Here is a 13,896-nt window from a genome sequence, read left to right as displayed (position 1 = left end):
CTTCCAAAGCAATTGCTTATAAGTAAACAAACAGATAATTAAATAAAGCGTTTGGAGTACAAGGTACAGGTCTGAGGAATAGTTTTTTTCCAACTGTAAAACAGCTGTGCCTTGTAGCTGTATTTCTGGATTCCTTTAAGGTAATATGATTTTAACAAGCGTTCACTTTCTGTGGAAAACAGGCATTTTTTAAAATTTTACTTTTTCAACAAGTAGACTAGCCAAAAATTATGATGCTACTTACATAGTCCACAGCATAATTTCTTAGCGAGTATGGCTGCAATTAATAAATTGTGTTGTGACTGCATTGGGCTGTTACCATCTTTGAAAACATCTTCAAACACAGTTCACAAGCTCTAGTGTTGCCAGGGTCCCAGTTGATCAGAGCTGAAAACACCCAACATTTTAGAAATTGCTCACAATTCAAATATGACCATAGAAGTTAGACTCAAGAGGAATTTCTTGCTTAACTAGAAACTTCTGTTTGATCTGGAGATAGCACTTTCCCAAGTGACGTACTGAGGGAAATGTCGTTTTGTGCCAGTGTTTTCAGTTTTCCTCTATTTCTGTTTGCTCGTGTGAGCTCTGTGCCCACTTTCCTAAGTGTTAATATGTAGGAATGTTTCCAAAGGTTGGGGGGGGGGGGCTCAGAAGTGAGAACTGTGCAGGTGCAGTAAGATCCACCTATCCAGCAACACCTCGAAAACATGCAAAAACGACTTTGATGTTAGAAGTCTCGACTGACCATGAAGTTAGTGATGAGCTTTCTCAGATGTACGCGATGAGAAAGGAAAACCTCTATGGGATCTTTGTAGTTATCTAACCTGCATAAGCCTGAACAGTTCTTTGGTGTGAATCTTTGGGTGGAGCGTACGGTGTATGTGTGAAACAATCTGTTCTCAGGATATTCTGCCTGGCTCCTACAGTGAAATGGCACGGAAAAATCTCTTTTGGTGCATTTAAAAAGATACTGCCTTCCTCAGAAAGTGATAATTAAGATAAATGGAGGAGTTGTGGAAAGAAGGGAAAAGGGCTTCAGAGTTCTGCTTTGGTTCTTCTCCCAGTAACTCTCACTTAAGGTAAAATTGTTGCTTCTTGCAAAGAATCCCTTGGTATGATTGAATAGTTTGAGCCACAGCGTGGAAGATATACCAGCATGATTTAAGAATTGAATTCATATCCAGGTAGCTGGGCATATGAAGGTATGTTGTATGTCATCACATACCATGAGAGGGGAAGCTCTGGGAGGCATATCTGGTTGTGGTTAGAAATCAGCTATGGATATAAGGTGACTGCTTGTATATTGCCAAAGGGATTTAATGTAGGTTCCCAAGCCATGAAGGCCCAGCATCGACGGTCTGGCTGCATCCCAGGGGACTGCAGATCCCTGAGGTGTGAATCCTTTGCCTGCTTCTCCCATGGTATATAGCTATAAACTGGTTTTTAAAAGTCCATAAATAGGTGTAAAACATGCATTTCCCATAGAAGTAATGAAAGTAAAGAGGACTGTGACTATTACTATGGCGTATTGCAAATTATCTGTAGCTTAAAGTTTTGCAGTTTCTTAGTACTGGTGCATGTGCTTTATATGAGCAGCTGTTTGATATTTCTGAAGTAATCCGGTGCTGTAAAAATATGTGATTTTCCTTCTTAAAGAAACTGTTACATGCCAGTTGTACCCCAGCTGAAGGGACCTAGAGCAAATGTCTATGAGGTGGAACTGCTTCAGGATAACCTGCATTGGTTTAGGGGACAGTTAATGATAAATTTATTTTCATGACCTGTCTGCCAAGTATTTGTATACTAATTAGGTCCTATTTTGAGGGCAGAGCATGTGAGCTTGTAAGAAACCCCTTGTACAGCGTGGGAAGGGCAAGGGGATTTTTGTCCCTAGTGAGTGCAAACCCCTTCTTTACATAGCATCACCTAAATGTGTGCATTATTTCTAAGCAGCGTATGAATCCCTTGGCTGACGTGGAGGCACTTCTTAAATTGGCTCATGGGAGTATCTGTAGCCAGCTAAGGTGCTCAAGTACAGAGCACTGGGGAAGAAACTGAACTGACTCAAAGCATTGTCATAGTTTTTAATTTTATATAATGTCTTTCACAACAGAGTAGAAAATTACCTTTATGACTAGTGGCAGGACCTGTTGTATAAGTAATCCAGCCATGTGCTGGTTGGTATCTCGCTTTTCACTTGAACCTCTCTGCGATGCAGGTCTTGGAGGAGTGAGTGCCTGGTGCAGTCTCTGCCTGGCTCCTTGGTAAGTCATTCGAGTCTATCTTTCTGTACAGTCACTTTCCAAACTGCTGAGCAAAAATAAGGAAATTTTTCATAGAGTGCTTTAAAAGAGAGTTGCTAATCAATTTTTCTTACTATTTTATGCCCTGTGATTTTTACACCACCCCCACCAGCTGGTTAATCATGCAAAAGCTGAACACTTCATTAGCCAGAACATGTTTGCCCATGGGCATTTCTGTAGTAAATTAGTTCTTTCTATTTATACAGGTAAGTCATGGCCAAAAGTCTTTAAGGTGCCAAAGGTAAGGGTTCGAATGAATTCTTTTTCTGAGTTTTGAAGAGAACTAGGTTTAACTTTGTGGGCTGTTGATTTGAAATTACTCTTGAATTAAAGATAGCATGGGTAAAAGAGCATTCTCAGACTGTTCTGAAATACATTGCGTCTTTCTGGATCTCAAATTTGGCCTGCCTCAAAAAAAAACAAACAACAAACCACTCAAAACCACGTGTGCTCTCACCCGTGTATGTGTGTGTGTATATATGTGTGCGTATATATATACACACACATCTACATGCAGAGACTCTGCTTATTTGAGTGGCATGTGGCATATTGACCAGCGTTTTTCCTTTCTTACTGTGTGCTTTTTAAACTATTAATTGAAATTATGTGGTTTGTAGATGCTTTTTTCCCTCAAATCAAACGATGCCCTCTGAAAGCCTAGTTTAGCTCAACAATGAATTTAGCTTTCAGGCTTTGGCCATTGCAATATTGTTTGAATGCCACCATTTCCTGCAATCAATGTAATTTTATATCTACTTGGAATAGAAAGTCAAGATGGTGATTGCCTTAATTTAACTCAGTGTTGTATTCATTAAGGAGCTCATCCTAAATTCCTTTCAGATCAAAGTCTGTCTTGATTTCAGTGGAACCTTTCGGCGCACAAGGTGTGCGGTAGCCTTCTGAAATGTTGTCATTGTGACTAGTGAATAAAAACTAAATGTGTTGCTAAATTTAGGCTGTTGCTCATGTCAGCTTCCTTTTCTAAATGACGGTAAGTGCATTCCATAAATAGTATGCCTCTTATGTTGTCATATCTCTTTGGCTTGCTTTGCAGTATTTTACAGGATATTTGCAAATGAATTTCATGTTCAGTAGGCAGGGGATGAAAATAACACTACTCATTGGGACTCCATTAACCCGCAGCTAATGAGGAACCATTTCAAGGGCTGGATGAGTGTAATTCAGATTAGCCTGCGTGCCAGGCTGCTCTGCTCCTGCTCGGGCTCGCACCGTGCCATGCTCTTGCCGTGGTCTGGAGGGACAGAGCCCGGTGCAGCAGAGCTGGTGCTTCGGCACGGACTTTTGTCGGTTAAGTTTTCTGTGCTTCGGTTCCCCTTTCGGAAGGTAGGAGACAAGAGTGAGTTGTGTGTGTGTGTGCGTGTGTGCGCGTAGGTAGGTGACGGTGATCTTGACCTCCATAGTTGAGTGTTTTGAGATGTAATGAAATACTCTACAAACACTATACTTGTGCTCGCTGGTTGATAGCATTGTTACTTGTAGAAAAGGGTACTACATGGTGACAGTAAAGGTGGTCCAGACTGGCCCTTAATTAATTTTATTTTCAAAATCTATATTAGTGACTGTCACGAGGGCACCTGGGCACTTTACATCAATAAAATAATCAATTTATAAAACGTGTAGACCAGAACTCTGTGTTCACTAGCAAAACTCCTGTTCCCCGTTATGACAAAAGGTCAGTCCAAGGCTGGCCAAGCAAGCAAGAATCGCATTTCTGTGCCTTGGCACTTGCCAGGCACGGCTCTGGCGAAACACCACTGGCACCAGCTTCCAGATGCTGGTGGTTCCTGCAGAGAACATCTTGCTGCTGGCCGATGGCTTGTTAACCCCCCTGCAAGGCTCAAACTGGTTTCAGGACCGACCGAGAAGGTGGAGAAAGACTATTTCAGAGGCCAGTCCCAATTAAAAATGCGACTTTGCTAGCTGCGAGCAGCCCACCAAAGTGCAGGGAACGGGGGCTCAGTGGAGGTGGGCTGCTGGGGTAGAAAGAGAAAGAGACCTCCTCCTGAAGAACAGGCTAGAGGTCTCTTAACTGAAGAAACTTTATTGATGGTAAATGTTACATTATGCAAGCTTAGCAAATTCTCTAGGAATGTAATGCTTCCCAGTTTTTTCTTACATGTGTTAATATTTTATGATACCTGTCCATTAAGGGCCAGTTCCTACAATGTTTAAGTGAGTTTGGACTGCTAAATTGCCTTTATGGACTTTTGAAAAAACACTGCTGGCCACTACGGATTAGCTAAATTCCCAATCTCACTTAATGTGCTGATATAAAATCAGCTTGTTTTTCATGTATTAAGTGAGCATATGTAATTAAATTAAATGTTGTCAAGCTGCATTTTATTTATTTGTATTAGTACATTTGGGGCAATAATCCCACTTTAATACATATCTAATTGTGCAAACAATGCTGAAACTAGGGGTCCCCGAACATTGCTGTAATTTTTAAAATGTGAAACGGTAATAAATTTTGATGTCTTGAAATCCAGTTGAACTCAAGCTGAGCTTAAAAATCCAAGATCTGATTCAGGAGAATTCCGTCCCATCTGGCTGGTGGGTAGCAGGTGTCCAGCGTGTGTGTGTGTGTGTGCAAGGGAGGGAGGTGATTGCAGGGAGTGAAATGTTTCAGTTTTCCTGTAGAGCTTTAATTCCAGTTTAATGCTGTGGGCTGAGGCTCTCTGCAGTTTAAGTTCTTGTGTAATTACCAGCATCTATTGTTGGTCTTCATTTCTAGACAACATAATGGTGATGGTGAATGGCATAAGCAAGTAAGCATATCACATTATGGAGAAAGATGGTTTCTAAATCTTAAAGTTTTGATTTAATTTCTGATTACACTCAAGACTCTTTGTATGGGAAAGTGTGTTTTTACAAATAGATACAGATGTGATCCTTGAAGACTGCATGAGAAAGGTTTCATTGTGGCGCTTGGTATCAAGGGCTTTTTGAGAGTTGTTGCGTGTTCCCACAACAACATAGAGCAGGTTTGTTTCATCTACTTATTTTTATAAAAGCAAAGAAAATGTGTATGCAATTTTTGTTTTCAGCAGATAATAGAGAAGTTCTACATTTTGGTATTACTGTGATTGTAATGAAGGAGTATTTTTTAATCTTTGAGAGTATTTTAACAATCTTTTGGATACTTCAAGCAACTCTACTGGTCCCACTTTATACCCTGTAACGTTCAGAAATGTGTTCCAGCTCTTCTCATTTTCCTCTTTCTTCTTCCTTTCCTTCATCTTTTGATCAGATACTGCCAGTTACCTTCTGCCTGGGAGCTTTTCACTTAGGAAGTTTAAGAACCTGCTCTTCCTTGACTTTTGGCATTAGCTATCAAGTCAGCTCCCTTTTACACTCCTGTCAACTCTCCCTCTACCAGCTTTTAAATATTTCCGTTTGCTTTTATTTGTCTTCAGTGCTGTGTAACTTTCTGCTGGAAAGTCATTTGGCACACGGTTTTTTTCTTTATGGGAGCTGGCACACAAAGTACTACTTAACAAAATAAGTAAGCAAACAGTCATACTTCTTTTCTAGTTTTTAACTTCGCACTACTACAGTGGATGGCACTTTGCTACTGTATTTCACGGGTTTTTTTCATGGTGAACTGACTTAATTTCTAACATAGAGTGGGACTGGTGCTGTGTTGCAGAGGGAAGTCCATCTGGTTTGATAGACAAAATGATAAGCATTTCTCTGGACATCCCTATAAAGATCTCCCTTTTACTTGTTTGCTTTATGAAGTTAAATGGAAGAGGTCACCCCCTTTGACAGAGCAAATTCTTTTTCTCTAGCAATAGGGCTTTGCATGAAAACATTTTTTATTAAGCAAGTCATCCATACTGCACCGTAGGCTGTTTGAGTGTAACAGTATGTTACAGTCTGCAAAGTTAATGCAGTTAATATTCAACTGAACTTTTGGGGGGTTGCTAATCCCTTAGGCGGGCTTAGCAGAAAGGGCAAACATATTTATAGCACTTTGAATCAGACTGCAGTGAACAAGTAAGAGTATGTGTTATACCATGCAAATGTTATACAATTTCAGGAAATCTCAGTGCATAATCATCTTTTAATAGTACTTAAGTTGGTGAAATATCTTGTCTGTGAGCAACAGAGTTGTTGGTTCAGTGGACAACAAGTCTGTTAAAAAGAGACTCTGTGGAAGGTTGTGAGGTTCCTGTTCTGGTGATAAATTCTGTAAGTTCTGAACAGATTTGTGGGCTGTTGAATTAGGAGCTAACGGTATTCTTTAAGCTCTGTCATTTGTATTTTTCCCTCATAGGATTTCATTGGACTTTGTCACATATCTGACTATGACTGCGTAAGTGTAGGGTTGTCAATAGCCTATTCCATGTAGGCCACGGTCTCTTACTGTCTTTGTAGAAGTAAAAAGATCATTCCTGAATGATCGTTCCTCTGAGTGGAAGCACGACACTGGGTAGAGTTTGCTTTGGTTGGAACCGTGGGTCCACTGGGCAAAAGAAACATGAGTTAAGTCATGAGTTGCAGGAAGTTCATAGAGAATTGACGTGCTCAGGCTGCGAAAGTTCCACAAGGAGGGATGTCCAGCACGTTTCTGTGAGACAGAAACTCTCCATATTTATGGCACAGACAAAACTTGCATTGAGTGTAAGGTTATGTGGAAAAGCACGTGAAGGCCCTGTAATGCTACCAACCCATCAGGACCCAGAGAAAAAGAAATTATGATCTTGGTTTTTCCACAGAATTTGATTGTGTGGAGTTTTTAGTCTAATAAATAAGAGGTCCATCAGCTGGTAGTTGACAAAAAGTCATTTGTACATTTTTTATTTTATTTTGAGAGCTAATTAATGTGATTGCTAACAGATGTAGTCTGTGTGGTTGATTTTTAAGGTGGACTTCTGGTGCCCTACAGACACAGAACACAGGCCTGGCAAAGTGGCCATTCTGTTCCAATTAAGATTTTTTTAATATCTTTTACATTTTTGCTATTTCTTCCATATTTTCTAAATATTAAATATTGGAATCAGTGACTCCAACATGGAAACTGACCTTAAAGGGGGCTCGGGTGACTGAATTTATGCATCTACTCAAGTAATTTATCTATCTGCTGCTACCTTACCTACACCTGCTCCCTTCCTTTTCCTTTTGCTCTTTGTGAACCACATTGGCCATTCATAGTCCTTCAGAAAAAAAAAGTTTGCAAAATAATTGGTATGTCAGAATTGTTAGGAAAAATAGAAATACGTTGATAAAGATTTTCAAATCTTTCTATTTATTATATTTTCAGTTAAAAATAAAATGGCTGAATACCAGAGTAAGTTAAAAATTTGTATGGCAGCTGTTTGTATCTGAAGTACCAGAAAATAGCTAGTTTATTACATGCAAAATTTCAAATTCCAGAATATATTAAAATATTAGCTCAAAGGTCAAAAGCCTCTTCCAAGGAAGGAAGAAAATTAGAAGGGAATTCGGGCTAATCAGGTTAAGACCCAGTAGGTCTGTAACAGGTGCACAGGGATGATGGGGCTGACACTGATGTGGCTTCCTTTGGTTCCTCATCCTGAATGTCCCCAGCTTGTCATTGGATCAGCTTCCATAGAAATCCTAAGCAAGGTTCAACCTTATACCTCAACATCTATATTGAGACTCCCTAACATTTCTGTCATTTGATTAAACAGTAAATACAGACATCCACAGGAAACGCCTAACTTCACAGAGCATGCTGGTGAAGGTGTGCTGGATCTTAGCTACACATCCTGCAGCCATCCTGGAGTTTAGGAATAAGTCAAACCATCTGCATTGGGAAAACAAAGAGTTAATGCTCCGGTGATGTTAACTGTGATAAAAGGTATGTGTGTGTGTGTTACTTTGCTGTGCTCTATACATTTATGAGATCTTTTTATAGTAGCATTCCCAGGAGCAGTCCAGGTCCAATCAGGACTGGTATGCCATTGTGCGAGGTGTTGTTCTAATTCATGTGTAAATGTGGAGTGGTTGCTGCCCTGAGGATATTACAGTGAAATTACAAACAGGATGAAAAATAGTAGGAGGTGTGGAGGAGAAGGAGGGCAGCTGCAGAGAGGTGCGCTTGTCTCCTTGGGGTTGTGGTACATAAAGCCTGATACCAAAGGATGGGCATTTCATTTCTTCAAAACAATTAACCTCATTGTCTTTCATTTGTGTCTTAGTTATTTAAACAGAAATGTACAAAGTACAAAATCGTTGCTTCTGAGATCCTTCATAGAATCACAGAACAGTTTGGGTTGGAAGGGATCTTAGAGACCATCTAGTTCAACCCTGCTGCCATGGGCAGGGACACCTTCCACTAGACCAGGTTGCTCAGAGCCCCATCCAGCCTGGCCTTGAGCACTGCCAGGGATGGGGCACCCACAGCTTCTCTGGGCAGCCTGTGCCAGTGCCTCACCACCCTCATCACAAAGAATTTCTTCCTTAGATCTAATCTAAACCTACCCTCTTTCATCTTCAAGCCATTCCCTCTTGTCCTATCACGACATGCCCTTGTAAAAAGCCCCTCTCCAGCTTTCTCGTACCTCCTTTAGGCACTGGCAGGCCGCTGTAAGGTCTCCTCAGAGCCTTCTCTTCTCCAGGCTGAACAACCCCAACTCTCTCAGCCTGTCTTCATAGGAGAGGTGCTCCAGCCCTCTGAGCATCTTCCTGCCCCTCCTCTGGACTCACTCCACCAGGTCCATGTCCTTCTTATGCTGGGAGTCCCAGAGCTGAACGCAGCACTCCAGGTGGGGATTCATGAGAGCTGGGCAGATGGGGAGAATCACCTCCCTTGACCTGCGGGCTGCGCTTATTTTGATGCAGCCCAGGATTCAGTTGGCTTTCTGGGCTGCAAGCAGACATTGCTGGGTCATGTTGAGCTTCTTGTCCACCAGCACCCCCAAATCCTACTCCTCAGGGCTGCTCTCAATCCATTCTCTGCACAGTCTGTGTTTATGCTTGGGATTGGCCTGACCCAGGTGCAGGACCTTGCGCTTGGCCTTGTTGAACTTCATGAGGTTCACACAGGCCCATCTTTCAAGCCCGTCAGGGTTCCCCTGGATGGCATCCCTTCCCTCCAGTGTGTCAACTGCACCATACAGCTTGGTGTCGTCAGCAAACTTGCTATTGTCAGCAAATCCTTCTAGCCTCCTGTTCTGTCTCTAGCAATGACCAACCCCAGGCGCCTCAAGGAAAGTTATAAGAGCCTCACAATGGGCAGACATGGGATAATCTTCTCTCTACATGTTCTCATCCTAATCTTTCATTATTAGGGATTAATTTAAGCTTTGAAGCATGAAGTTTTAAAAAAATATATTTGTTGTCCCCCCTCCTCCACTGTGAACCCTGTTTAAAGTACGAAATATCCTCCCAAGCCTGTGATTCGAGCTGTTCTTGGGGTAATCCTACCTGCTCCTTGGTGTGCTGACCAAATTTGCAGCTTGGGAGCTACCGTGGTGCTTTTGCTTCTTCTGATGCCAGAAGGCACGGGTAGATCCTTCTTTGCAGAGGGGTGGGGAAGGCAGAAGCATGTTGAGCTGTTACAGCTTGGGTGTTCCCATGTCGCCGTATGTCAAAGCTGTGGTGCTGCAGCAGGATCTCTCCCCTTTCTTTTAATATTTTAGTGGCTAATTTGCAGTAAAGCACAATAGGAAATAACCATAAATAAATCTGGGAACCTTTGTAGTAATTTCTTTTGCTAGCTGTGTACATATGAGCAGCTTGCCATTTGCATATGTGAATCTTGTCATAACAATTTTGGGAAGTGATTTGTTAATAATCAAGTTCTCAGAACAGCTCTAAATCAGTAATTGATGTAGGTCTGGATAAAGGAAGCCTTCCGCCTGCCTGTTTTGTGGAGCATTTTTGGCAAGTTTCGAGCTAGTGTGAAAACTAGCCATCAGAATAAAATTTAGGACAGCTGGGATGCTTTCAGTGAAGACTTTTGGCTCCACAGTTCAAATAATCACAATAGCAGCTCAATTTAGCCTTTGGCTGGATAGGTTTGGCAGGGCACAATGAAAAATAATTATTTCATGGCCTGCTTATTTGTCCCTTAACAAATAAACTCTCTGACCTATGCAGGCTTATGTAAATATGCTGCCGTATGTGGGGTTGTAGAACACTGTTGTGTCCCCATTTGGAAATATGTTTTATTTCACCCTCATGTTACAAACTTTGGGAAGCAAAGAAAGAGGTAGGGGATAACGGATACTGAAGCCCAGACAGCCAGGCACAGAGTCTAAAAAGCCATCTAACAGCCTTCTATCTGAAAACACATCCATTAGTATGCAGTGTTTTCACTGCTGTAATAATAAGAGCAATCATGATATGAACAAGTCCGTCTCTGCACAGCCTTCCCACGCGGGATGGAGAATGACAGCTCCTAAAGCATTTGGATATTTGCCTGAATGTATGCTGCTTAGCTAACCACGGTTCAACTTGCTCTCCATCTTATGGCTTCCTGGATATCCTTCTCAATTGTTTCGGTGACAGCTTAAAATGTGAGACTTGGAGGGGGGAGATAAAAGCTTAGCGAAAGGCTTTTTGTGTGTGTATTTAAGGGGAAGTTTTATTACACTTGATGATGGAGAGACGTGCCACACTATTTTCTGTTCCTACAATTTCAGTATTTGCACTTTCTGTTGTGCTGGCAGCAGCCAATCCATAACGTTGTCTTTCTGTTTCCCACTCCGGAGGGGGAAAAATACACAGAAGAATACAGATTGATGGTTTTGTCTTCTGACACCACCATTTTGGTTCTGAAACGGTAAAAGAAAGCCTTTTCCCCAATGATCTGAAAGATCTCTCTAGAACATCTGCCGTTACACACTCAAGCGCATGCACACACACACACATGCACGCACACATGCACAGACCCTTGCTAAGGTGGCTATGATCTGTTTTTAATAGTGGCACTTCTTCTCAAAGTGTCATTTAAAAAACCATCAGCAGTCATGTCATGCATCGGGATGAATTTCTAAATGTAAATGAGATTCTCTCAGTAATTTATTTACATTTGTTTTCAGCACAACAAATGAGACATCACGTAGCTTCATAATTTCCCATGACCGAGTCACCAGCATGAGGTGTGTAATTTACCCTGATTTAAGATGCTTATCTAGAGGTTCTTGCAACAATACCTGGTGGGCTTTTTTTATACTACTTTTTGCTGGCTTTTAACCCATGTACTTCACCTCCTTCTCTGTTTTTCAGTTGAAAAAGAAGTATAAGTGTGTCTGCTGCTTAAGGCTGTTTTTCACTGAAGCTGAGAGGGATGGCTTTATTGCCTTATTTTGTATATTACTTTCCCTGCCATTTCCTTCTCATTTGGTAAAGATCATAGAAAGGCTTCAAGAACATACCTTAATTTACAATCTAGTGATGCAGGAAGGCAGTGCTGATTGTGGACATTTCTAATAGAAAAATGTTCATCCAGACATAGAACATGAATGGGAAGCATCCTGCAGTCATTGCTTCTCCCGTTGTTTCAGCTGAAATACCAGATCTTAGGTGTGGTCTTGGCTCTGCTATTGACTTTGAGTTTCTGATCTGCCTGGGGCTGAAGCGATGCTGAGATTGAGGGGGGATGTGAATGCCAGTTTTCAAATCATGTGGGCACAGTCATGTACCACAAAACTCATGGATTTGAAGTCTGTAGTTGGAACATTTAGATGTCTAACTACTTGCTTGAGTATCTCAGGTAGGTAGATGATTAAAGGTGCAGTGTACCATTGCATACTATTCTGTACCTCTTATCTTGCGGTCTCAGTTAAGGCTTGACTAAAATCAGGGTAATAATTTTTGCTATTTTACAGGCTAACAACACAGGAGAACTGAGAGGCTTTGGTGAGTTACTGGCAGTGACTAGTAACCACTAGTTCAGCAGCAGTACAAAATGCTATGCCATATAATTGTGCTGTGGCAGTAGTTTGGTATATTATCGTGCAAAAATACTGTACATATTTATGGAGATCTGCAGGATTAACCATATGTGGGTGATCTTTTCCTCACTGAGAGGAAGTATGACATTTCTTTGTGTTAATTCCCAAGGGAAAATTCAACATCTTTATTTGAGTAAGCATAGTCCAGAAAAGAATCGATATGGACTGGTTTTTAATGTTCATTGTACATACTAGGGCCCAGCTGAGATTTAATTTTTGGCCTGCTGGCCATTTCCTTAATGTTGCATGGGCCTAGCACCAAATTATGCTGATGGCCTGTCTATCACCAAATTATTTACAGAACTGCAGTTAAATTATAGAAATCTTCCAGACAAGCAGCGCTCTAGGCAAATTATTTCATCAAAGTTATTTTCCATGGTATACTTAAGCAAAAGCTTACAGGAACAACACGAATCTTTTTTTGGTACGTAATTATGCATATGTGGTTACAGCCCCCTTTTCAGAAATAGCTAGCTTTCTACCTGGGAAAATGGAAGGGAACCATGATAAGAAAATCAGTGATATCTGTGCTGTCCTCAGTTTCAAGCAAAAGTTTTCTGTTATGGAGGTGTGGGACTAGGGCCAGCAGTAGCATGGCCATTTCAGGACAGCCTCAGCTCATTCAAGGTCTTGGCAAGTATTTTTTTCCTGTAGACTTATAACTGCATGCCTCTGTGCTCTTGTAAAATCAGGTACTGCATGAGCAGGTCAGCTGGCATTACTAGTTCCCTGTGACTTCCAGGCCCAGCGGTCACTGGCCACTTGAAGTACATTTGCGTATCTGAAGGCAGTTTTTTGCATATCTGAGAGGCTTTTACTGCGTTACCCTCCCATCTAGCAAGACTTGCGCTGCTGTATGATTATGAAATGTACAAAGAGAATATAAATCCTAAAAGCAGCCCTAACTCCCTCTTATAATTGGCATCCTTTCAAACTCTGTTCCAGAGTTTAGAAATATAGTCAGGGTAGAACATCTATATTTGGGTTTATATGTAATGGTCATACCTACTGGTTCACTTGGAAAAAACATTGGCATAGATCACTATTTAAGGACTCTGGATGCAGTGTTTATGTTTAGCTCAGTGTTTTTTATCACTGCATATTTTTTTAGTATTCCATTTTAATGTGTTTGCACTGTGAGACAAGAATGCCTTCCCAGCCTCTGCACGGTTGTGCGCTTTTTGTTTAATGAATATAGAAATTCAGGTTTTAAACGGACTCCCATGCATAAATTCTACTGGGAAGACAGGTGCTTACAATCTGTATTTTCCAGACCCCTCTCCTCCCGTATCTTCAGGGCAGGACTTGGCCACAGGCAGATAGCAGACTCGAATGGGACCTTTGCAGTCAGGGCCCAGATGCTGAAAACCTCAGACGCGTGAGGAAGGACAGCAGGCTTGGAAATGCACGGGAGCTGAAGGGCTTCGCAAACCGAACATCCAGTTTAACCTGATTTCCACCTGGCGTTGGGCTGTGCTCGTTGTGACTGTGTGGGGCGCTGGGGCTGGGCCTGGGGAGCCCACCCTGCGGCTCAGCTGGGTGGGCCCAGTCCGGCCATGGGAGAGGTGGGACTGCACTCGCTGGTGCTTCGTTATGTTGTTTCAGGATTATTGTTTTTTATCGATTGGCAGGATGTGAATATA

At 41.6% G+C, this 13,896-nt stretch overlaps 1 protein-coding gene across 12 annotated transcripts in view; it reads left to right on the top strand.

The window, feature by feature from the left end:
* The window catches only part of ESRRG (estrogen related receptor gamma), a 406,419-nt gene that overhangs the window by 51,513 nt on the left and 341,010 nt on the right, over positions 1-13,896 (top strand). For 4 of the 12 annotated variants that reach the window (XM_037406043.1, XM_037406061.1, XM_037406059.1 and 1 more), the window contains exon 2: positions 2,219-2,264. The exons of 5 other annotated variants lie outside the window; for them this stretch is intronic. In XM_037406043.1, coding sequence (XP_037261940.1) covers positions 2,219-2,264 — 46 coding nt within the window. Of the gene's footprint in view, positions 1-2,218; positions 2,265-2,509; positions 2,545-13,896 lie in introns of all 12 variants that reach the window. 3 more of the 12 variants (XM_037406044.1, XM_037406060.1, XM_037406053.1) reach the window with 1 other exon arrangement.

The sequence above is a fragment of the Falco rusticolus genome, chromosome 12 (assembly GCF_015220075.1).
Source record: "Falco rusticolus isolate bFalRus1 chromosome 12, bFalRus1.pri, whole genome shotgun sequence".
NCBI classification, from domain to species: Eukaryota; Metazoa; Chordata; class Aves; order Falconiformes; family Falconidae; genus Falco; species Falco rusticolus.
This window is presented reverse-complemented; position numbering and strand designations above follow the sequence as displayed.